This window comes from Hippocampus zosterae, chromosome 18, assembly GCF_025434085.1.
Source record: "Hippocampus zosterae strain Florida chromosome 18, ASM2543408v3, whole genome shotgun sequence".
NCBI lineage: Eukaryota > Metazoa > Chordata > Actinopteri > Syngnathiformes > Syngnathidae > Hippocampus > Hippocampus zosterae.
The window spans coordinates 9,872,718-9,898,810 of record NC_067468.1 but is presented as its reverse complement, the minus strand read 5'-3'; the positions used below and the strand labels follow the sequence as shown (position 1 = coordinate 9,898,810).

Genomic DNA, 26,093 nt, shown 5'->3' with positions numbered 1-26,093 from the left:
TATGAGTTTATCCAGGAACTCCAAGCCAATTATACTTAACACACACCATCTCGGGAGCAAACTAAAAACAATTGGTATACCTAAAGTAAAATAAAATAATAATCTGAAATAATAAATTGAAAACAACTTTTTTTTCTTGCGTGAAATGCGTATGAACATGAAAATGTTCAATATTATCTGCTGACAAAAAATGTAAAAGGTTAAAGTAATTGGCTTTACCAGAACAAAGAATACAATGTTGAAAGTTTTTATTTGGGTGGAGTAAAATAAAAACTAAAATGCTTGACTTATTGTCAACTAAAACGGTATGAGATTGACTAAATGTGATTACAAACTAAGAAGCGCCATTGCACCTGGACTGAAATTGAGATTGCTTTTTAAATGGCTGGTAAAAGTAACAGTAGTATGAATTTGTGTGTGTATGTGTGTGTGTGCAGATTTCTGTTTGTGCGATTGCGTTTGCATGTGTGTGTGTGTGTGTGTGTGTGTGTGTGTGGGCACATTCATTTCCTAATGTGTGCTCACGTGTGTGTGTGTGTGTTAGTATGGTGTCAGCATTTGTGTCTTGTCTTCACGTTTCTGTGTGTGTGTGTGGGGGGGGGTTGTTTGTGTGTGTGTGTCTGTGTGTGTGTGTGTGTGTGTGTGTGTGTGTGAGAGAGCACGCACTATCGCGTTCTGCTAAGATGCAAGTATCATGCTAATAAAGGGTATACAATTATGTTCTTTCATCATCAAGACATGCTACCCTCATGCTAACCTCAAGCTAAAATGCTAATTTAGTGCATTAGCACTTTTATTACAGTCACGTGTTGATTTTACACAATTGAAGTCCGTTAACTCTTTCATCAATAGCACATAGTAACGCTATGCTAGGGTTATGCGCTAAAATGTCACACACGCATCAGTCGTTTGCATTGCATGCTAACTTGATCAAATGTGAAAACTGTGGGGAAAACAATGGCATAAACATGCTGGTATCGAAATAGCGGCTGGTTGCTAGGATTAGCCAGATTCATTTCTTTCTGAACATCACATATGCCAATGCCATGTTGAGACCACATGACACAAGATGACATCACGGGTGCTGCGGTCTGGCCGTATTGATCAGGCGATCGGTCGTCGGTGCTTTAAAAGCTTTGTAGGAACTCTCACCTTTGACCTTTGGCAAGAGGCACTCACTGGGATCGATAAGCTCCGCCCAAAACGCCACAACTTGACCTCATGAACTTCTCATGACCGCCGCCTCACTTTCTGACTGCTTCCTGTCTTCACGCAGCTACTTCCTGTCGCCGCTTGGCTACTTCCTGTATGGCGGGGCACGCGTGTGTTCAATAGTGATGTGATGAGGTCACAGTGTCTTCGGGGCCACAATTGGTGCCATCTTGGAAACCCGGCGTGACGTCACGCTTTGATTGGCGCAACACAAGCACCCCGGGAAACTGAACAACCTTGTTGACCCCTCCGGACACAGGCACAAACACAAACATGGATGCACACACAAATTCACACGTATGAGCACTTTCACACACCCTCACCTTTACCATCATCAGCCTCCCGACATGGCTCAGCCCCCGCCCATTAACGGCTTTCACTGCGCGTGACCGCGAATTTGCTTAACGCACGCTCGGACGCACATTTAAGGGGAAGATGAAGAGGTGGCTGATGTTGTTACTTGAGCGCATCAAAGTCTCGTTAGTGTCACTGAGCTCAAGAAGAAGAAGAAGAAGCAGTAGTCGCCTCATTTTACCTCGATCAAAAACATTTTGTACACGCAGCTAAACACTGACATGCTAATGAAGGCTAGCATGAGTGCGCACACGGCTGTGTGTGTGCGTGTCTTTGTGGGTGGATGTTCGATCGTGTGTGTGTGTGTGTGTGTGTCCATGTCCATGCACATGTCTGAGGGGGTGAGCATGCACGTGAGTTTGTTGTACAAGTGCGAACATTTTTTATGTTTATGTTGGAGTGTATGTGTCTTTTTGTATGCGTTACTGAATTTGTGGTTGGCAAGTGAGTGCATGTGTTCACATTTGTGTGTGTGTGTGTGTGTGTGTGTGTGTGCTTGTGTGATTGTCATGATAATGTGTGACGAGGCTCCTGACAGGCATCCGTATTGCGGGATCAATGGCTCAGATGACTTTCATTTGCTGAACGGAGGATTTAGAAGCTTCCGGAAGCTTTCATGGAAATTTTGCTTGATTCGGGAGCAACATTTGCATTGGGGGGGCGGGGGGGGGGGGGCGTCCTCGCTCGTCTCTGCGATCCTCAACAGTAACAAAAAGGCCCAATTAGAGGCTGATTGCGCCCAGAGCACGCCCCTTTTTCGCAGTGGCCCTCCAGTTACCTGGCGTCACGTTACCAACGCCTACACTTGTTTATGTTCAGACCTGCATAAAAAAGCATGTTTGCCTCAGTTGAAGAACACGCTTGCGTTCATACTTTTATTTTCGCAGGAAGTCATGTGACCACAACTCATGGTGTCTCCTAATATGTTGATGACACGTTGCCATGGTTACAAGGTGATACATGGTGGCAGTTGGCGTTGCCGCTGAGTGGGGTGGGCTGTAGGGGCGGCTTGACGTGGAGGGCTGAGTGTAGCGAGTAAAAGGATGTCGGGGTTCAGAGGTCACAGCGTGCGTGTGAGTGAAAAAGGCAATGAATAAATGAGTGCTGCTAACAGGTTGTGTGTGTGTGTGTGTGTGTGTTTGAATAGTGGTGGGTGGGTGCTGGTGGGGCGGGACCCGCAGCTGCCTGCACAAAAGAGCAAGCACAGATGGCGGCCGGTGAGTTAAAGGAAGTGGGCGGCGGCTTAGTTAAAGGAAGCCAGTGCGGGAGTTAAGGCAGATGGTCCGGTTGGTCCTTGGTGGTCCCAGCGGTCCCGATGACACGCTCTTCCCGGGGTGGCGGGGCGGGGGTCCGACGTGGCAATGTTTACAAACGAGCCGAGAAGACAAAGTGGTGGAGGCACGTCGCCGTGACAACGTTGCTAATCGAGGCTAATTGAGGCTAATGGATGCTAATTGCGCCGATGTCGCACTCGTCAATCACGTCACATGACTGCCGCCTCCTCTCATTGGCTGATGAGCACTTCTCGTTGTTTTGTACAACAAAAGTAACTTCAATAATTTGTCCTTTATGAGGGGGACACTTAAAAATGATTTTTTTTTTCAGAAGTTTCTTTTTTTAATAACGTTCTCCTTATCTCAAAACTTTTTTAACGTCTTCGTAAGAGTCTGCCTTATTTTTTAGTGTATGTCCATCAGTTGATTAAAAAAAAAAGAAGTTGTGATGTCATCACATGACGTTGGGAATGTTGAAGCTCTGCTAGCGTTAGCATCGCGCTAGCCTTGGAGGACACTCGCTGAAGGTCGGTCGCCACAGACGGAGAAACTGGCGTTAGCGAACTGTTAGCAACGGCACTTTTAAGTCAATTAGCTTGGCGCAATGTGATTAAGAGAAGCCCCCCCCCCCCTAACGACATGCAGAGCGCGGCGTCACTTAGGGATTAGCCACCGTGCGGCGATTGTCATTAGCGTGGCAATTGGATTTGAAAACATTTTGTCCCGGCGTCCTCATTTGCATCCAACATCTGCGTCCGAAGGTTATCTTTGAGGCGACAAATGTTTGTTTGTCGTCCTGTTTTCATCCACTTTCTCTTTCTCAACATCAACACAAGCTACCTCGACTTTGATAGGCTAACATAAAAAGATGCAGTTAAACTTTCAGTGTGTCCCACAAGGTGGCACAATGATGACAAAGTTCCTTTTGATCATATAGCTGTCGTTTCAATATTTGACTTTTTAGATTTCATGTTGACCGCCGAGATCCCCAAGCTAGCTGACTGGACGGCGCACCGTTTGGAAAAAAGCTAACTCAGCATATTTGGTGTGTCCCTAATAAAATTAATCACACAATCATTACTGTATAAACAAAATCGAGAATTATGATGTGACTAAACTCTTGTCTTTCCAAGGCCGGAGCTGCCCAAGCAGGTGCCTGACCTAAAATACAACAACGTGAACCCGAACATGCCCCAAAATAAAATCGATAAGCTTTAAATAAAAAAAATAGAGCCTTTGAAGTGATTGTGTAACGCATGTAGCATGAACGCGTACGCGCTTCGCGCGTTGCATCGCAAACGTACAAAGAGTCGCGAAAAGGCAGCAGGTGTCATTGTTTCGCTAACAGAGCAATCAGATGAGCAAAGGATGGGAGGGGGCTTTGTGATGTGTTGTCTGGGAGACAACCCCCCACCCCCCTTCCCCACTCCCACCCAAACTTTCTCCCCCTCCTCCGCCGGGTCACGAGGAAGCACAGATGGGTCGTCAGTCGGTCTCACGCCTGGCCGACGCTCGCCGATGCGTGCGGCGAGCACGCGCCTCCAATTTGGGCGCCATCTTTTCATTAGCGAGCGCCGCTCGTTCGCCGCCGCTCACTTGATTAAAGATCACATGCCGTGACTGCGGCCACACGCCGACAGGCCCGACACGTCGACGCCGCGTGACCGCCACCGCTATTATTAATGGCCGCACTCGCTAGCGGCACCCTCGTGTCGCTCGCCTGTCAGCGTGGCCATAGTGGAGGGGGCGGGAACCCCCCCGCCCCCCCATTAAGGACCATCCGTCACTGTCAGCCCCCCTAAGTGATGAATGGACCCACCGCGCGCGCGTGTATTTGTGCATGTGCGTCATTGACAGACGTTTCACGCCGGACGAGCGTAGCCCACAGGGGGCAGCACTGGCTCGTACCGCGCCAACGCTTAATTAATCGCCCGGTCGCCACGGCGACGCGCCGATTTATATGCAAACAAAGCATCTGCCCGCAAAGGTGGCGCGTACGCCGTCGGGTCGGAACACACATCGGCGCCTCTTAATTAACACGCCTGTTAAGCGGCACGCGCTAATTAAGGAGCATGTGTTAATGACGGCGTGTTAATGGACGAGTCACCCGAGGCAGACTCAAAAATGTCTTGTCATGAAAAATAACGTCAACTCTTTGGAATGAGATGGATTTTGTAAACGATGCCGAACCGACTAGTTGACGACTCGAAACTCCAAATTGACACGCGCACATTGTCGAATATAGCTTGAAGTCAATTAGTCAACACCACGGATGCTGCTTTGAATTCGACCGGTGGCCGGTCCGTGCGGCGCGGGAACCGACGGGTCGTGATGCCTCAAGCAAGGCGCAATCCACATCGAGGTTTCACAAGGAGTGGGAACTTCGAAAGAGTCTTGCAACAAATCCACGTGGCGACATATTTTGTTGCCAATGTAATTATGATGGAGGGAGGCCTCATGCTTTGGGAGCGCTTTGCTCCCTCAGTGATTGGACGCGTTGCTTTGATTGGTGGGGGACCTGAATTCACGGAGACATTTCAGAACTTTGGCGGACATTTGAAGCTGCCCGTATGCTGTTGGTGGATCGGGGGGCATTTTACGAGCATGTTGCGTTGCGCACCAGGGCGGGACTGAGAGCATAATGTAGGCATTTACACACGTGCGTTGGGGAGCGTGTGGATGTTTACATTTGCATTACGTGCAACATGTTAGCGAGCCATCAAACATTCATGTGACAATCTTCTTCATCATCGCCAAGGCTATGCGTGTGCGTGTGCGTGTGTGTGTGTGTGTGTGTGTGCGCGCGCTCGCTCGCATTTAGATTCCGTCTTTAGTGAAAGTTCAATTATTCATCACACACACACACACATAGGCACGCATGAGCACACATCAGGTTGATGTTCCTCATCACCATAACCTCTGACCTCTGACCCGAGAAGGGTCCTCCTCCTCATCTTCATCATGGAGGGATTGATTTGAATCATACAACTGCAATTCAGTCAAATGTTTGAAGCGTGGTTTTGTTTTTTGTTTTAAATGGAACGAATTATAATTGATAATCGAATTTTTTCAAAAATGTATTTGGTTTATTGTAATTATACAAGTATAATTTACTCAAATTGGTAGTCATATTATTCATGATTGGATTAGTTAAGTAATAAATCTGTTATTTGATTCATAAAATTGCTGATTAAAAATAAAAATATAGGAAAGTTCTTTAAAAAAATAATTTTGTGATGACGCTATTTTTAGTTATCACCTATTACATGAAATTCATCAAATTGCTCCCAATGTGAAAACATGGATGTAAAAATGAAGCGCTGAAGAGAAAGTTGATTCTAACATTGGAATTGTAAATTATTGTAATTGTATCATCCAAAATGATATTTTAATTAAAGAACTAATTATTTCATGAAATAAAAAACAAATTAATATGCAGTGTAGCTAACCATGTTTGTTTTATTATTTGACTAACAATTGAGATCAAGAAATAAGATACAAATAATAAAATACATACATATAAAAAATACATTTTAACTGACCAGTTTTCAGAAAACAAATAAAATGTAACATATATTTATATATACATAGCAATGAAAAATTAATACATTGTACTACATAAAATAGAATGCATAGCTACAGTATGGTATGTCTCAGTCAAAAGTGAGTCTCGGGTGGTGACTTTTTTTTCGGGATGTAGGTCGCGTAGTTTGTGTGATGAATGTGCAATTAAGGAAACGTTGATGTACGTGGCGTGGGTCGCCATGGTAATTGTAAAGGAAGTCATATGCATAAAATTAATTATGCGGTGCAATAAGGCTCATAAATCAGCACGCCGTCAATTCCGGCGGGAAAGCTCAGGGGCGCGGTGCGACATCAAGCGCCGCGTTGGGGGGGGTCCCACTCGCTCGCTTGGGTTCAAGGAAAAACGTGTGGGATTTTTCGCTTTTTTTTCAGGAACCCAACCCAATCAGGAAAGTCATCACTCGTCTTCAAACAGGAAATGATCTTTTCTTCATTTGGATTCATACGTGGCGTCACTTTTCCTGTTTCCTGGTTGCCGCCACGGGACCGCCCGGGCACCAACAATCCGCCGTTGTCGGTGTCACAACGGTGTAACAACTTAATGAAGGTCGTTAGCGCATCGTAAATCCAAGAACGACTCAGCGGCTTTTTCACAGCTGCTCCATAAACATCATCGTTACCTTTTATTTTGGCCAAGACGAGCCTCCGACTTTCCTCGTTAATCTTCAACACGCTGACGCCGCTAACATGCGAGTAGCGCCAGGTCAATGACTTCACGGGCAATTGTAACCTGGCGCATGCAACAGATGCGAAACAACATCAGTGATCAATGATCACGCCACCTTAGCGCAATGCTAACACAACAAGGACAAAACATTCCTATAATGCTAACACAATTTCAACCAGTGCTAGCATAACATTGGCGCAATGATAATTTAACATTGGCACAACGCAAACACAACGTTAGCACAAATCTGTCACATTAGCAAACTGAAAACACACGATTATCAAAATTTTGGCACATCATGAGTAACACGCGCACGCTAAATTAGCACAATACTCATGCGTGCGACATTGCCACGATGCTAACACACTAGTGTCACCATGCTAAAGCAACTTTACGACAATACTTACAATGGCACGTTCAGAAATAGGCTCCAAACGCGCATTTGTTCACTCTGACAATGCCCAAACTCAGTACTTTGCCGTTCGGAAATTCACTATTCATCAAAAAAATGAGTGCCAGGCCCTCCAGATCAAAACAGTTGAAGTTCGGCCGGCTGATTGGTTTAGAACATAGGCTGCGTTCCGAAATTAATGGGAGGGCAGCTCGCTCTGCCTCTCCTCTCTAAGAGTAGTACACGTAATTTCCAAACCTTCCAAACATTAACACAAGGTTGACGCAACATAAGCCAAATGCTAACATATTAGGCGAGGGGCGGACCGGTAGTCCAGTGGTTAGCACGTCGGCTTCACAGTGCAGAGGTACCGGGTTCGATTCCAGCTCCGGCCTCCCTGTGTGGAGTTTGCATGTTCTCCCCGGGCCTGCGTGGGTTTTCTCCGGGTGCTCCGGTTTCCTCCCACATTCCAAAAATATGCATGGCAGGCTGATTGAACACTCTAAATTGTCCCTAGGTGTGAGTGTGAGCGTGGATGGTTGTTCGTCTATGTGTGCCCTGCGATTGGCTGGCAACCGATTCAGGGTGTCCCCCGCCTACTGCCCGGAGACGGCTGGGATGGGCTCCAGCACCCCCCGCGACCCTAGTGAGGATCAAGCGGTACTGAAGATGAATGAATGAATGAATGAATAACATATTAGTATCATGCTAATAGAACACCATCAAAATACTACCAACATACAGTGTTAACAGGACATTGGCACAATACTAGCACAACGGCAGTATAATTGTATCATACCATTAGCCTAATGCTAATGCCATTTTTTGCAAAATTCAACAACGTTAACACAATGCTAAAATGTTATGTTACTATGAGCAAAATGCTAGCCCAATACCTGTTATGCATGATGAGCAGCACAACAGGGGTTTAATTTCAAGTGCAAGGCGACCAATCCTTCTTCAAATATGTAAAAGTTGAACTGAAGAGCGTGTTGTAGCGAGGCTGGGAACCATCCGAAACGTCCTTGTGACCCGCCGCTGACCCACCAAGCGTGACGCGGGCGGCGTGTCGGGAAATGACACGCGTGTAAAGACATGGCCTGCTTGCCCCGACACCCCCCCCCCCCTCACCCTCATTTTGGGTCTTTGATGTCAACACGCTGTGTCACTTCCTGTCTGCGTCTTGCCAAAACTTTGAAAACTTGTCCAAATATTACAATTGGCCTTCAGCGCTGCCATGGGCTTCGACACCATGTGTGCCGCCAAGCTGTGTAAACCGCGCACACACACGCATGCAAAGACACACTCACGCATGCGGACACACAAACACAGTCACACGCACACAACTTCACGCATATACACACGCACACACGCGTGTACGTGGGAAAAGTAGCGAGGCCAACGTGAGAATGCGGCTAACGCGCTTCATGTGCTGAGCGTCATGTGACACGCAGCAACTTTCTCAGCGTCCATCACTATGGACGTGGGAGGTCGCGACCCCCCCGTCGCCCGCCCCCCCGTCGGCTGCCATAAAGCGTGTCATCATCAAACGCTAGCACAACATTCGCGCTAACCACGCTAACACTAGCGCTTGTTGTGGTTTGCACCAAAGACGGCAAGAAGAAAAAAACAAGACGAAACGTTTCGCGGGCAGCTCACAAACACATTTAGCCAACAGCGTGCCAGTGATACTGTGTGTGTGTGTGTGTGTGTGTGTGTGTGTGTGGGGCTTAGTTGTAAGTGCGGTTTGTCGGGTTCGAAACCCGGCTATGACACACACGCACACATAAACGCACACTAGGGTTTTTCATTGCAGTTTAAAATTTTGTTTTGCCTTTTTTTCCCCCGTTCAGTTAGTTCTAATTAATTTTTAGAAAAAAACATTATTTGAATTTGTTTTTCTATTTTTAATTCCTTAGTTTTAGTTTTTTTTTTAATTCATGGACTGTCTGTAGAGTGGAAGATAAACCAAAAAGGTCTTTTGTAATAAACTACAATCCTCCAATTCTGTTAGTTTTCGTTAAGTATAATAACCTTGATATACACACACACATACACACACACACGCACGCACACACACACACACACGCGCACACACACACACTTATGATTGCCGTTGTGTCCTTGACAGAAGTGAGTGTGACTGACAGGCAGGATGCCCCTCCCACTCAATTCTGTAATGTGGGGGGGTGTCAAAGTGTCTCGGGTGGATTGCCTCCCTTGAAGCCCCCATGGGGGCTCGTGAGTAAGACGGACGGCCCCCCCCGGGCGCTCGGCGGCTAATGTACTGAAGGACGGCGGCGATCAGCGGAGGATGCTCACGGCGATTAGTGAGCGCTTTGGCCGTTAACGGACGTTTGGCGACAAGGCTGGGCCGGGAGGTCTCGTGTTTATGATGTCATCGCGCCGCCGGGGGGGGCCATTAGCCCCCAAAGTTGGACGCTTGATGGAGGCCAGACTCTGCGCTTTCTCGCGCCCTTGTTCTCCGAATGGCCGCCGGAGTGCCTCTTTAGAGGCCTTGCTGCCAACGCCACCAATTCTGTCACTTTACCCAAAACCCGCACAAACTTTGTGCGTGCGTGGGACCACGTGCGCGTCCATATGTGTGAATATAGTGAGCGAACATGGTGTGCGCGTGCGCATGTGTAATGTGGGAGTGTATTTGTGCGTGCATGTGTGCACATTTGTGTGTGCTGTGTGATTGCCGTGAAGTACGTTTGTGTGGGCCTGTGACCTTCAGGTGAGCGCGTAGGTCAGAGGTGTGTGTTTGTGACGCACGGTGCCACCATGTGTGATAGTGATTGTGAGTGTGTGTGTGTGTGTGTGTGTGTGATGGCGATGAGAACGGAGCAGGGCTCCCGACGGACGCCAGCCCGATGGGGCCGACCTGTCCAACGCGGTGTCCAAGTTCATTGGCTTGGCAGGAAGCGGCCTCGGTGGGCGCCGGCCCGGCTCGGTGGCCATTAGCGTGAAGACGCCTCATTGATGGCGCCGACCTTCACACGCCAGAACGGGGGGGCGCGACATCAACGCAGCACCGCCTTCCGATTGGCGCTTGGTCACACGACATCGCACCCTGTGACGTTGTGGCGCGGCTCGTGTACCTAATGATTTGTCCATCATGTGTTTCATCCCGGTTAGCATGTGGCCGCTCAAAAGTCATTCAGTGAAGAGACATGTAAGTGATGACGTCGTTGTCAAACAGGGCAGACATGTGACCCCCCCCCCCCACACACACACACACACACAAACACGTGAAGAGAGACAGTTAGATGGCTGTTTAGTATGTGTTGAGGATGCTGTTGAGTGTGTGGGCAATGTGTGCGTGTGTGTAGATGGCGCGTGCGTTTCTCGTGTGTGTATTCCTCGCTGTCGATGGAGTGTGCGAGTCAGAGGTTGCGTGTTGTGTATTCTGTGTAGTCAATAATAAAGTTAACGCTTGTGCTCACAGAAAGTTAATGAGCGACCTTGCAAAGTCGTTAGCATCCACGCGCGCACACATACACACACACACACACACTCACACGCATCCTCACTGTCACCGCAGCTTGGGACCCCAAGGGACTCCTGGAGATCAGGTGACAGCACAAAGCAGCTGACCACAGAGCATCACCCCCCATGTTTTTTCTCTTTACATGATGAACAACTGAATGTACACTTGTGCATGCGCACACACACACACACACACACACACACACACACACAACAGATACAAGCACCGATCCAGCATATGCACATGGACACATTTGCAGAAAATGGACACATATACTGTACAGTGAAATACATTTGTGTGCACACAAACACACATGATGCACACATAAGTACATGTACCCTCAACTACACTTGTATGCGCATCTATGCAAATAACACACACATAGTTACATACACACACACACATTCACCTGCGCACGAATTAACAGCTGGCGAGTGGCTAACATGTTGATGATGAGGATCATTAAAAGCCCGTCACATGACAAACAAACCAACAGGAAGAAAGTACAAGAAGAAGAAGTGCAGGAAGTAGTTGTGTCGAGGAACGAGCGCGCGCGGGTCTCGGCCTGTGCGCGTGTGTTGTGTCGCGTTGTGAAGGAGACAAATGTCGTATTGAAATGGGCCTGGCGCAGATTGTGCAGGAAGTAATGAATTCCTGCGCGGCGGCAGCGGCGGCGCGTGCGTGTGCGAGGAGGCGAGCGAGCGAGCGAGCGAGGATGAAAATGAAATTAAATGTTGCCTTCATCTCCACAACGGCGCATAAATCAAAATGTGGATTAGCATGAGCGCCGACAACACGGCAAGAACACACCAACGCACGCCCCCTAACGGCAGACAAACCCACAAGTAGAAGCACGACATACATGGCGTGTGTGTATGTGTGTGTGTGTGTATAAAATGTTTACTGACATGATTAATGACAATTAATTGACACGCTCAGTATTAATCTTTCATTAATCAATACCCTCAAACGCACGCTCACACGCTGACGCACGTGCAGAAACATGCGCGCAAACATACTCTTCACATTCGTGCACTAATGCAATCGCTCTCACCCCAAAATACACACACGAACGGACACACGCACAGACATGTGCACACACACATGCATGCACCCATGTGCACACATACACTCGCGCGCACACACGCATTCTCACACACAAAACAACAATCACACTTATTTTGACACGCACACACACACCTGTGACCTACACATTTTATATATATCTATATATATGTATATGTACATATTCTACCCAGTATACATCAAAAACAAACTTTTCTAGTATACACGAAGCACTACACTAAATACTACATAGGATTCTATCCTACATACTACATTGAAAATGGCAGCCAGTATATCGGGACACCCTTGCCTAATGGCCAACAATGGACAAGATAACAAAATGTTGCCGAGGTCATCAATCAGTCGTGTTGCCATGTAGTCGCACAAAGACGAACACATGTTGATTGACGGCCCTTTGTCCAGTCAACTCGACCCCCCCCGACCCCACAATAACTTCCCTCCCACAGCAATAAAAATGGCCGTCGACCAACAGTGTCGTTTGTTATCCCGTTAGGGGGCTAATTAGCCGCGACAACAAGTGCATTGTGGGCAAACGGCGGGACACGCCCCCGCTAAACGCCTGCGCAGTGCTGATAAACTTGTTGTTAGTGCGTCGCCACGGTAACAGCGCAGCAACAAGCTTCAACGATGTAGTAGTATTCAAACGGTAGCAATACACACTCGGGTATAACTCAATGTGTTTAATGTGTGTAGTCTTTAGTGTGTATGGAGTGTTTTGTGTCTGTTCAGGGTACAGGTTTGTCCAGAGCACTGGGTGTGTATTCATGTAGTGTTTTGTGTGTGTGTGTGTGTATGTGTGCATGCGTAATTGCTAAATGTGTAGACCATTAATGAGGATCTTAATGGCAGCAGATTGTCCGCCATGACACTTTCTGGATTGAGATAACTTCGGGCCTCGGTGGTGCTGTGCAGATTCCGGGCGATAAAAGGGGCGGGGCCGGGCAGGAGGAGTGGGGGTGGGGCAGAGTGGCAGCAGGCTCGTTAGCAAGCGTACAAACGAGGACGACAAACAGCTGCTGCCAAAAAACAGGAAGCGCTCAAGGCGGCGTAAGCGACGTTTAGCGGGGTTATCTCTCCCATGCGGCGGCGGCAGCAACCCCCCTCCCCCCCCGCCCGCCCACCCACACGGCCATGTCTACATCTTCACATCTCCATGCTGACAATGATGGACGTGTCCTATTAAGCGTCTCTCCAGCTGCTGTTGTGGTCTTCTTCGTTTCATTATTATCACGAGCACAGCATTAAACGCTTGGTCCAGTTTTGTCAAACATTAACACTTGATTTTTTTTGTGTCTTTGTGATCTTTTCACAATTCCGCCGCCACTGCCACGGCCCCAATAGTGCCTCCTAATTCTTTACACATAGCTCACATCACCTTCGAGCAACTGTTGTTTTTACGTCGTGGTAATGCGAACATATCTTGAGCACAACATTAGCTAATGTTGTGCTTTATTAACTTCGCTAATTTGCAAAATGCTAACATTATATTCGGTCCCTGTAAACATAAAGTTCGCACTAATACGAATGCATACTGTATATCGGTATAATGTAAGCCCAATGCAAACATGAAATTAGAACAATGCCAACATAAAATTAGCATATTAAATTGACAGCTATATTTTAGCAAAACATTATCACTATGGTAGCACAGTGGTAACACAACATTAGAACAACAATAAAACCATCAAACTAATAATACAAATGTTTGCACCAAACTCCGGCAATATTAGCACTATGTGAGCATAATAGACAATAACTTTAAAATAATGCTTAGACAGCAGCTCGTGACAAATGTCTAACAACAGGACGGCACCATCACCGCACCGACAGACCGTATCTGCCAGCTAAACATGCTAACATGTAGTCTTGTGCTAATTCTCCTCTGGCATCGTGTTATCATAGGGTGAATATCTTGGTAACGATGCCGATATTGTGCTACTGTAGAGGTAATGTTTTGATGTGTTTAGCATTATATTAACACTGTGCTAATACTGTGTTAGCATTCTGCTAATGTTTTGGTATATGTTGGTAGCAATGCTAGTATCATGCTAGTTTTGTGCAAATGTAATGTTAGCATATTAGCCAATGTGGTGTTAGCATATTGCCAATCTTGTGATAGCATTGGGCTAATTTTATATTAGCATTGTGCTAATGTTGCATTGGACTCTGATTGGCTGGACTGCCCCTTCTTGCTCTGTTCATGTAGTCTGCCAACCCTCCAACACGAAAGGTCGAGTGTGGCGTGGCGTTCGCTTTTAGCAAGCAGATGAAGCAGAAGACGAATTAGCTTTTAAGCTTAGCGCTGTAGTTGCATTAAGGCTCCGTCCATCTTCATTAGCGCTCCACTTGTTCATTAGCTTGTTCATTAGCACCTCCGCGCCGCCCCGTCAAGGTTGAAGTAGACGTGGCGGGACAACCAATCACGGACGACCGTCACGGACGACCATCAGCTCTCGGCGGAGGCGCGCCGCTCCAAGTCGTCGTTGGCGTTAATCGACCTATTAAAGATGAAACATTTCCACGAGTAGGACGTTAACCTTAGGCCACGCCCACTCAACTCTGCTCGTCACCATTAAGCAAAATGGAGCTTGATGACCACCTTGTCACCTTTGATCCCAAGACACCACGTTCTTAAAGGGATAATGCAATCACACGTTGTTATGGCGACTAACACACACACACACTTGTCCTTTTCTTAGTTGGTTTCCTGTTATTTTGAAACAACCACAAATGTAGATGCATGCTAACAAACACTAGCATGTTAGCAACAGAGGCTAATAAAAACATGTCTGACTTCTATTGTGACCATGTGGCCATGATGATGATGAACTGCTCACCAGTCGAGGTCAAAGCACATCCAGAAAAACAATAGACTGGTCGCCATCCAATCATAGGCGACAAAGCCAAATTGCAGATTGCCAGTCAGTGTCCAAGTATATCCTATAAAGACAAACAATTGATTGGTCGTCAATTTATATCAGTGCATGTACAAACAATGGATTGGACATCCAGCCAATCAAAGGCCACAAACAAAAATGACCAGCTGGTCGCCACTTAACGTCAGGGCACATATCGACAAACAAACACGTTTGTTTTTTCCATGTGGAAGAAGAAAAAAAATAACGAGCACACATTAACTATCCAGAGGGCATGTGAAGCTGAGAATCAAACCCAGAACCTCCCGACTGCGAGCCAGTCATGCTCACCACGGGTCACCATGCTTAGTCATAGACAAAGATGGTTTATTTGAGTTTGTGTTCTTGTTAAACACCATCTTACACACAGACACACACTCACACACACACACACAAAAGCATGCGGACACGCACACACACACACACACGCGACACCATAGTGTTGGTCAAATAAACTTCTTTTGTGTCTTTTGCATGTCTGACGTCAAACTTGGCGTGAATGAGCTGAGCAGAGTCAACAGAACACACACATTCGCCGTTGCCCCCCCACCACACACACACACATACACACACACACACACACACACACGCTCGCCGCCCACAAGCACTCGCTCCCATGCTGGCCACCGCCGCTGCCAGTCATGCGCGTCTCAACAGGCCTCATGGAGTGATGGACACGTGTTGTCAAACACACACACACACACACACAGTGTACTCTTTGAGTTCCCATTGGGTTATTGTAGTTTTATGGTAAAAGGACACATTAACAATCTGTCAGAGTCCAGATGGACCAATCATAACACACACGAAGAAAATCAGAGATGTGCCAAAAATCAACACGCGCCCACACACGCGCACACACACACACCTCTGACTTACACACATACTTGAAGGTCACTCGCGCACACACACAGACTCACACCCCTATGATTGCATACACACAATCACGTCGACACAATACGTATTCACATGCATACATACGTCTGTGCACACACCGTATGTATGGACACCCACTCACATTCTCTCACAAACACATTGAAATTGAATATGAACGTAAACATGTAATCTATTCAGTTGCAAATAAATGCAAAAAAATAGGAACATTTTAAACGTTTTTATTTTAATGTTTACATGTTGGAGTATTAGCATATTTTCTGTGTATATTAAGGAAGTGAGATGAGTGTGTATGCATGGCGTGGTCACATCGCAATCGAGGGCGTTGCATTGTGGGTAAGCCAAGCAGGAATGCGAGATGATGTCATGGCGAAGTGGCGGCGCGGCGCTCGTTAGCGGCCATCAATCAATTAAGAAGCACTTAGCGTGATTTAATAACATTTGCCTGCTTGGTTAGCGCTCTAATCTCATTAGCCATTAGCTTCTGGGAAGCTTGGAGGTCGATGCTCACCATTGGCCGACCGCTCACGTGACCTGAGTCGAACTCTCACCTTTGCTGACCTCAAAGATATGCAACACGTAGCGCCGCCCCTTGCTTGGTTGTCCTGGCAACCAGATTGTCCTTTGGCATGCAGACACTCGGCGGTGGCGAACATGGTGCTAATGTTGTATTAGCATTGTGCTATCCATGCTCTAATATTGTGATACAATTGTGCTAACAGTGCTAATGTTGTGTCAGTGTTAGGCTCGTGAATTTTTACTATGCTAACATAGTACTAATGTTGCATCAGCACTGTTATAGCATTTTGCTTTGTGTTAGACTTCATGTAACTGCACTAAACTTAAAAAACTTAAAAATATGTGGTATGTTGCCCTGCCACAGTGCCGGTTGTCCTGGTGACCGAATGATTCAATTAGCCATTGATTAGCCATCACATGAGTGGGCCTGATGATCTATAGTGCGGCTAATGCGAATGTGGCTAATGCTAAACCGCTATGTTTGACAGCAATCAATTAATCAATCAATCAATCATGCATCAATCAATGGGGACACCCGGACCGGGATCCCTATGGAAGGAAGCGTTAGCGTGTTAGCCATCGATTTGAAAGCGGACACACAAGGCTTTTATTGTGGCGATGGGCGGGGGGCAATGATGGGATGACCCAGCGGTGGTCTCGGGGGGCAACATGTCTGCTGGCAGACGCTAAGCGATTAGCGTGCTAGAAAAGCAATAAGGTCATAAAAATTGCATCTCGCTCCGGAACGCTGCCGTAAATCCGCGCCAGGTGGGGCAACTGAGGGGTGGGGGCCTTGGGGGCGGGATGGGGGGTGAGGGGTAGAGGGGGTTAGTCGGAGAAATGACTTTGGAGAGCTCGTCATCTTCAATCTATTTTCCCGCCGCCGCATGTCGCCGCATAGCCGCACTTCATTACGGCCCGCGGGCGGCGTGGCGCGGCGCGGCACGGCCCCGCCCTTGGGCTCCCCCTCGGGCCCCCGGGGGCCCAGGCGGCTTAAGACCTCATCAGAAGCTTCATTGAACGCTCAAGTCTCCTCATCGATCGGCCCTCCAAATTAAAAGCACCATTTGCGCTGATCTGTGCTCTAAATGTGCCGCACTAAGCCCCGCCCCCAAGACATACGCACAAATTAGTTGCACATAATCAGGACATACACACACACAAGATGGGCAAACACACAGTGTCAGATAGAAGAAAGAATAAATATGTTATGAGGGGCTCTGCTCGCGCGCATGAACACACACACACACACACACACACACACACACACAGTTGCAGAGTGATGGAGTGGGTGAGGTGGGGGGGGGGTGTAAAATGAAATGTTCCAGGCTGCATCAAATTCAATTACATGCTGCTCACTCCCAACTACACCGACACCACCGCAGACACACAAGTGCAACAACGACAGTGACATGCCAGCAGCGCAGACACAACGCAACAGCACAACGACGCGTCGACGGCACAGTACGCTTATATGTCACAAAAACACACAACAGACACTGATGCATAAGCAACACAACTACAATCAGCTGTTGGCAGACCCCAAAATATGCACAACCACAAAAGCAGCAAACAACACAACAATTACACTCATATAGCAGCAGAGACAACGCATCAGCCACACTGACTCAAGCGTCGATGCACAAGCACAACACGATTGCTAATATGTTAGCAGACTCGCAACGACACGTCAACAAAATCAAACCAAAAATGAACGACACAGCAACACTGACATGCTGGCAGACATACTACCGTACATAAACACGCTGCTACACCGAGGCCACCACAGGCGCATGACTACACAACTACAACGCAGTCACAACACAATTAGGATGACAGCGACCGCAGTCACAGTGATTCTGTGTGTGTGGTGTTTAATCTTTCTGTGTGCGTGTGTTTTGCAGAAGCAATCTAAAATGTCACCCGAGTGCGGATGGATGCCGTATAGCGGGTGTTTGATGGCAGCGGCCTGGTTGCGTTGGTGGAGCGACAGGCGGGCAGACGGGCAGGCGGCCAGATCCGATCTACAAGGCGCTCCAATTTCCTCCGCCACTTTGTCCACTTGACGTCGGCGGAAGGAAGCATCCGTGAAAGCGTCTCGTCGGCGGGCGAGGTGAGTGTCTTTCCCGCCGTACGCTGACCCCTCCCTTTTTAATATGAGACACCTCGTTTCACTTCCTGTTTGCGCCGCTCTGCTTCCTGTTTTGCGCCGCGTCTCATCCATCACCCCCGCCACGCATTTGAGGTGATTACAGCTACTTGACCCCCAAGGTGTGGCGCTCGTCGAGGAACCAATCGCCGCCGCCATAGGGAGCGATGACGTCATCACTTGTAAACAGACAACACTAGTGAAGTCTAATCATGCCATGAAACTACACATGGCTATTATTACACTGTTACAACACCATAACACTTGTTTCCTTGTTATAATACATTGACACGTATTATACAAATAGTACTTCACACAACACAATTATGACACTTGTTATCTGCATGTATCACTCTGATCATATTTGCTGACCCGAGTCACAACGTTACAACACGCAACAGACTTTTTACATTCTTATTACACGAGAACACTTCTTCCTACATACTGTATGTACTATACTATTCTGCAATCTAAGATGTGTAACCAAGCTGTCACACGCGCAACACTGTTAACTTGCTGCAAACACTTGTAACACTTGTACTCCCCATGTAACACACCAATAACACTGTTACCACATGCTAACAATTATTACATTGGTCCGTCACTCTTAACACAGCCATGTTACTATCAAGTAACAAATGGTACACAGTCATTACATTGTACACAAATACTTGTGACAGTGTTATTAGACGTTAATACTTGTTATATTGCCACTACGTGCAATCAACGTTTCTATGTAATGACACACATATTACACAGTTATTGCAAATGTAATACTCGTAGCCCTGTTACTACATTGTAGCAACAGTAGACAGCTCTACAAGGTTAGCACCTTTTACAGTGTAAATAGGCTGTAACCTTTGTTGCACTGCTATTATATACTAAAATATGGAACTCTCTTACCACACATGTAACTGACGAACTCCACTGTCACAACATGCTAATACCGGTAATGATATTACTACTTAGTAACACTTAACACACTGTTACACACATCTAAACTTGTCACAATGTTAATACATGGTCTAAGCGCTATTCTGTTATGACTCATTAGTACATGCTAACATTTGTTAGACTTTTAAGATTCACTATTACACATGGTATGGTAGACAAATGTAAGATGGTTACACTTTTGCTACTATATTACTACAAGTAACAAATGTAACACTGCTACGCCACTCCAGCAAATGTCACTTTTATGTCGGCTTGACTGGTGTGTGATCAGAAGATGTGGTGTACAGATGAAAGTGAAGCGGGTAACTATGGTTACGGCAATCACTTTTGGTGTGGCCAACGCGCGTCGCGCGCCGTCTTTTGTGTTGTCGTTTTCACCTTCCTGTCCGTAAGTGCGGGTTGTGTCGGGCGGCGCCCCCTAACCCGGCGGCAGTGTGCCAACACGATTGCTTTTGTTCTGTCAAGAATATTTAAAGCGTGTTCATAAAAGGCGAAGCACGGGTCGGGTTCGGGTTAACAAAGCGGGTTAAGCGTCTCGGCGACGAAGCCCCCGTCTTGCCGACCTTACACGCCGGCAGCCGTATAGCGGTGGGTCGCCGGGGTCACGTTCAATTTCCACTCGCGCCGGCGGAAAATGAAAAGTCGTCATTTGCACAAATCTGAATAATTCACTCGGGCCGCTGCTGATGAAAACATGCTGGCCGGGATAAAGGACGCACCACCTCCCCCATAACGCCCCCACTGCACCCCCCGCCCACGGCTAATGATGAATCTGGCGCAAAAATGAAAGAAGCATCCTCCCGGTCACCGCCACTTCCTGCAGACATCTCAAGTGATCACCAATCATTTAAGATGGCCGACAGCGAACGTCTTGTTAGTGTCCGATTGGACCACTTAATTCACCCCGAGGGGCGGCGGTGTCTCACCTGCGGGAAGGGAGGTGGGAGGTTGAGGGGGGCCTTAGGGGAAGGGCGCTCATTATGCAAATGCAGCAAGCAAGTGAAACCAACCAATGAATGAACGAATGAATCCTTTGAGCAGCATTAAAACTTCATCCATCAGAAGGGCCTGTGGGGCCGGGGGGTGGGAGGGGTGTCATGCTGTGAAATGAAAAGACGCCAAAGCTGATGTTTCCTGGGCCGTGACATCACCACACGGCGCCGTGCCTGGAAGACCAGGATGAAAATGAATTGGAGGCAAGATAAAGAAAAACAGCAGACCGGTCGCCAGGCATTGTCAAGGCACACATTGACAAACAATGGAATGGTCACCTGTCAATGTCTCAAAGCCCGTACTGGTAACCATCCGATGCGTAGGAAGGTATAAACACCCAAACAAACACACTCACACTCAAGGACTCTAAATTTTACTCTTCAGTGAAGCCAATTTACTAATATACGTTTTTTCTAGGTACCCCAGCAATCATGTCAAGTCCACACGTTATTGCCATGTAGTAAGTGTGTTATGCCCATAGTAGGAATTGATGATCCAATCACTGCAGAATAGACTCAAAACTTATTCTGGGATGAAAATTCAAGACCGCCACACAATCATTTGTCATGTTCACGCAAGCAGACGTCATGTGACCCATGTGTGGTGTTGTGGCGCCATCTGCTGAACCTAAAGCGCTCAAACGCAGTGAGTTTCAAAGAGAATAATTCTGTATTTTTATGTTATTTTCCTTTTTTTTCGACTGTATTGAGTCATTTTCAGTTTTTCTTTCATTTATATCATTAAATAATTGCTTGGTTGAGTTTTATTTGTACACATACATATTTAATTCGGGAAATTAACAAATATACGGATAGAGGTATTTACTTATTTGACGTTTATATTTTTTACTATTATTTATAGTATTTATATTTTAAAAGTTAGTTTTAACATTGTAATATATTTATGAGTCTATTTCTTGTCGTTCTTTTTTTACGTTAGAGCTGAGGTTACAGCTGCGGTTTTTGTGAACGTGCCGCATGAATAGTGTTGAAGACGTGATTATTTTATTCGAAAAATAAACTTCTTTTATAGAGGGTACACGGCTTCTTCTACGACAGACGGCTTATTTGTAAAAACATACTGTATACGTAGTGCAGCGTTGACTGCGTTTCTCTTGCGGTTCAATGACGCACTTGAATGATCCCAACCCACAAGAAGATGGCGGAGCCCACAGTTCGGATCTCCGGAATAGTTTTGACTTCTTTAATGTTTCAGCACGTCAATAAGGACTCGGACGTGGTGAGTAAACAGCCGAACATTTGTCATCCTAGGGTCGGAGCTTCTCGCAGCGTCCAAGCCGAGATAGCATCAGTGTTTACCCGGTTGGCACCATAGTAGCTAGTTAGCATCAGCATGTTTAATTTCAGTTAGGTTTGCTCTTAAGACTAGTGATGGGAATTCCGGCTCTTTTGGCTCGGCTCACTAAAAAGAGCCGGCTCTTTCGGCTCCCAATTGGCTCCTCAGTTTTTTTTTGTTGCTTAAATTAATCTACGACCAAAAATAATGTAAAATTATGTGTAAAATGAATTACTTATGTAAAAAATATACAGAATATCAAATATTTATTATTTATATGGCTTTATTTATATTCTTCTGAGCATACTCAACATGGAGTGCTACAAAAAATAAATTAGTAAGACCCATCTCAAAACAAGGTCAACAAAAAGTTCCAATCTCTGTGTATATTTATAAGCTTTTAACTATTTACAGTAAAACGACATAAGTAAGCTTTGATTACCACACAACAAATCATAAATTAAAATTTGATATTGGATATTTTAACCTTGTACAGTCTACACGCTGCCTTTGAACTATCAAATAAGTTGAAATTAGTCCAAATTTCACTGCGTTTCCCCATCCATTTTCTCACCTTTCCACTTTCCACTGTGTTGTTTTTTCTCTGTAGCGCAAACGAGCTCTCTCTCGTCTCCCTGTCTCTCCTGTTCGTGTGCTGCTCACAGTGTGCTGCTGTTATGTCTCTTCACTGCAGCGTGTGTGTGTGTGTGTGTGTGTGTGTGTGTGTGTGTGTGTGTGTGTGTAACCCTCCCCTCCCTCTTCTACCACGGATCTTGACCAATCACGTGCGGCTTTAACCGAAAGGGGGGGGAAAAAGTCAGCTCCTATTATGAGCGACTCCCTATTAGGAGCCGGCTCTAGAGCCGGTTCGTTCGCGAACTACACATCACTAGACACAAAGAGCCCCCCCTGGTCCCTCACACTTCATTGCATCTTTACTCGCAATGGCGTGTTTTAATATTGTATATGAAACTGAAGAGCATTTGTTAGCATCGGGGCGAGCTGAATTTGGTGTCGGTCTGTTGAGCAGGAAGGTTTGATCCTGGGCGAGAACCACGTCGAAGAGTACGTGACTATCAGCGACAACCGAGACGACAACGTCCACCTCCGACAAACTTCCAGTAAGCACAACCCCATGAACGCGTGCTGAGCTCTGCTCAGACCACAATGTATTCTTTACGGTCGTGGTAATGCTGCATTTCTTCCAGTAAAATTCAATGCTGCCCTGGCATGTTGTGGCACAAAGTGTTATTGCACTCATTGTGCAAAACTTATTTTTTATGGCTTAAAATGAGTACCGGTACTTTTGAAATCAGAATATATCCACTTTCTCCTCACGTGACGTCATAGTTCATCTGATGTGTTGCAGGCATCCACAAACACGTGTGTTGCCACAAACTCCACACGTGAGTTCTAATTGTCATATCACATGACTGGGGCCAGAAAAAAAACACATGACATGATGAGAGTGTGTGTGTCTTTATATGTGTGTATGCATGCGCATAGCTGGTATGATGCAGCAGGAAGGGTGAACATGGAGGCGATCCACAGGCTCCTGGGGGGCAACAATCCTGAGCGTGTGATTGGCTGGTACCGCCAACGCAGGAACTCGGAGCAGCGAATGACGATGCGCGAGAAGGCGGTGCACGAGAACTTGAAGAAGGCGCTGCGCATGCCACACGCCATCTTCCTGCTGGTGACGCCCGCCGCTCTGACAGAGGCCGGCTCTACCCACCGCACGGAATACGCCGCGTTCCTCTCCGCTGACAGGTGATGATGTCACAGTGGTGTGAAGATGTCATTCTGATGTGATGTCATCATTGTGGCGTGAAGGCAGGTCGCCGTGGTTGTCACCAACATGGCGTCGCTGGACCATCAGGCCTATTGGACGGCCTCCCCACCGTACTCGGCGCCAGGCTACCGGCGTGCTATTGGCCGGCACAGGTAATGCAGGCTCACATACGCTTGCATGCGGAGCTTGTGAGTTTGTTTTCTTTCCAAGTTCTAAGTTGTTGGACGCCAGTGGTCAGTTGGCATACGTGGACGCCGTCAACGCCATGAACAAGTCGCTGCAGGACGAGCTTCAGGTGAGCTGTTGATTTTAGAAAGTAGGTCTGGAGCCACCAGATTAAAATTGACCTCAAACGTTCAGACAAATCCTGACATAGTTAAAACCGAACCAGGAACTATTCCAAAGCTGATTTCTGTCCATCACTTTCTCACCCTCCCACTTCCTTTCTCCCTGGACCAATTAGAGGGCATGTGGTGCCGTGATGGACAGCGAGCACGCCGTGCAGAAGACGCTCGCCGATGTTTGCGCACTCAGGAAGAAGCTCAGCGACAGCAAGTCGGCCATAACCAGCAAAGGTAAATAAATAAAAAAACGAGAGCGGGAAAGATTGCAAAAAAATACTGCATTCCATTCATTTCTGAACGGATGCACCATGTCCCTGCTTGGCGCACGCATCGGCACTCTGAACAACCGAGCGGCACATTTAAACAACCCGTCTGAAAGCCGTGCGCACTCGGAGAATTTATGAAGTCATCCCAAGATCTCATTCGCACCGTTTTCCCCTCAAACCTTAACCTTCATCCTGAATGTGGCGATGAAGAAAATGTGGTCAACGTGAACATGATGCACTTCCTGTCCCCAGCAGAGGGCGAGCCTGTCGTGAAAAGGAATGCCCGCCTCCAGCTGGCCATCCACGCACTCTCGGCCCGCTCGCCGCTCTTCGGCTCCTGCACGTTAACATTGGATGCCTTCCCCGTGCCGGACGCCGCGTGTGCCGAGATGAAGCTCCGCCCTCAGCGACCAATTGCGGCTGGGAAAAGGACAGCCGTCGCGCTGCTGGCCAGCAGGAGGAAGCGGCGCAAGGGTGATGCCACATAATGATGACGTGCCAGCAAGAAAGATGGCACTGTCAGGAGTTTTGGACTTTATTTACATTTATTGGCTAGTGATGGACAAAAGGAGGCGGGGTTAATCCACATGTTTGATGCTGCAGATGTTGGGGTCTCGCATCAAGTCGGGATGTTTGTGTGTCACCGACATGAAACCTAAACACACACACACACACACACACACACTAATTAGAAACCAAATTGCTTTGTTAGGGCCTCTGGTGGTAATCTTGATGCTGAGCAACTATGTTGAAGTGACCTTTGTGTTATGCCTAGGCGCCATCTTGTAGCATTTACACTAGTGCCTTAAGATAAAACTTGAATTCCATCGGTGACTTTCCAGAAAAGAACATGGTGATAGGGTTTTAATGAGAAAATTGCGCTATATATATATATAAAATGACATATTTTGCATCAATTCGATGGAGATTGTGCGCCTTTGCAGTCTTGGGGCTGTCAAGTGCTTTGCAATAAAATTAGTTGTTATACGAAACATTGTGTTGTAGTGTTACCCATCGCGTGCGCCTTCTTGATGGCTTTAGAGATTTCTCTTTGTTTGCGCCCGCACAAGCCTGAAATTAACACATTCGGATGTTGGTTCCTGATCAAATCACATCCAGTCAGATGTTGGTAGGTTCCTGTGACTTGTGGGCGGGGCTTACCTGTGATGTGGCGGCCGTAGATCCTTCCCGTGTGCGGCGAGATGAATTGAGAGAGAAGCTGCACACAAAGGCCACGTTTAGATTTTCGCGGGGAAAATGATGATCATCTACCTTATGCTTTCGGCAGAATACCGATACGAAATATGGATGTGCGTCGCAGGTGCTATTTTTGCCCACTTGGGGTCGCAATACTCACATTCTACACTACACAAGAACCAAATTGAGAACCTACCTGGATGTTCTTGAAGTCAACAGTGACGTTGCAGAGGATGCACCCTTTTTGCGGCTCCTTGTAGGGATTGTCCATCTTGACGAACTACGATAGTAGATGACAAGGGGAGCGTGTTGTCATGTCTCGAATATTGTCGAAAGAGAGACGAAAGAGCCAGTGGGCAACTCACCGGGTCATGTTTGACTTGGTCTTGGCAAATGGTCAAAGCTGCAGCACATAACACGGAAGGTTATCATTAGCATTGGAGCGAACACAACAAACATTGACATTTTCCATGAGTTACAATGCTAACCTGTCGGTTTGGTTGCGTTTCGGAGGCGTGAAAAGAGACTAAATAATGAACGCGATTGCTTTAGATGGAACATTTTGACCGAATGCGACCCGGAAGTTTTACTCATATACTTCCTGTATGGTCCCATTTCAAACTTTTGTTTTTCCTACTAATTAAAAAAATCCTATAGATATGTATTTTACTATCCGATAATGAATTTTTAATGGTCCATCGGATATATTTAA

The 26,093-nt window shown here is 46.8% G+C and overlaps 2 protein-coding genes and 1 long non-coding RNA gene across 3 annotated transcripts; 1 reads left to right on the top strand and 2 right to left on the bottom strand.

The window, feature by feature from the left end:
• Nucleotides 1-18,909: 18,909 nt before the first annotated feature.
• Nucleotides 18,910-22,461, bottom strand: LOC127591150 (uncharacterized). The gene is made up of 3 exons (XR_007959822.1): nt 22,357-22,461; nt 20,504-20,659; nt 18,910-20,419 (listed from the first exon to the last, which is right to left on the bottom strand). It is a non-coding gene; the product is annotated as an uncharacterized LOC127591150 (long non-coding RNA).
• Nucleotides 21,596-25,083, top strand: abraxas1 (abraxas 1, BRCA1 A complex subunit). The gene is given in 9 exon segments (XM_052050823.1): nt 21,596-21,633; nt 21,635-21,725; nt 22,813-22,903; nt 23,152-23,188; nt 23,289-23,552; nt 23,616-23,726; nt 23,785-23,869; nt 24,038-24,149; nt 24,437-25,083. Coding segments are annotated over 9 exon segments (1,050 nt in total). The 5' UTR covers nt 21,596-21,610; the 3' UTR covers nt 24,673-25,083.
• On the bottom strand, nt 24,704-26,001 carry mrps18c (mitochondrial ribosomal protein S18C). The gene is made up of 6 exons (XM_052050959.1): nt 25,870-26,001; nt 25,747-25,784; nt 25,578-25,661; nt 25,346-25,403; nt 25,196-25,255; nt 24,704-24,839 (listed from the first exon to the last, which is right to left on the bottom strand). The coding sequence occupies exons 1-6, from the start codon at nt 25,994-25,996 to the stop codon at nt 24,763-24,765; spliced, it is 444 nt and encodes a 147-aa protein (XP_051906919.1). The 5' UTR covers nt 25,997-26,001; the 3' UTR covers nt 24,704-24,762.
• Nucleotides 26,002-26,093: the final 92 nt, after the last annotated feature.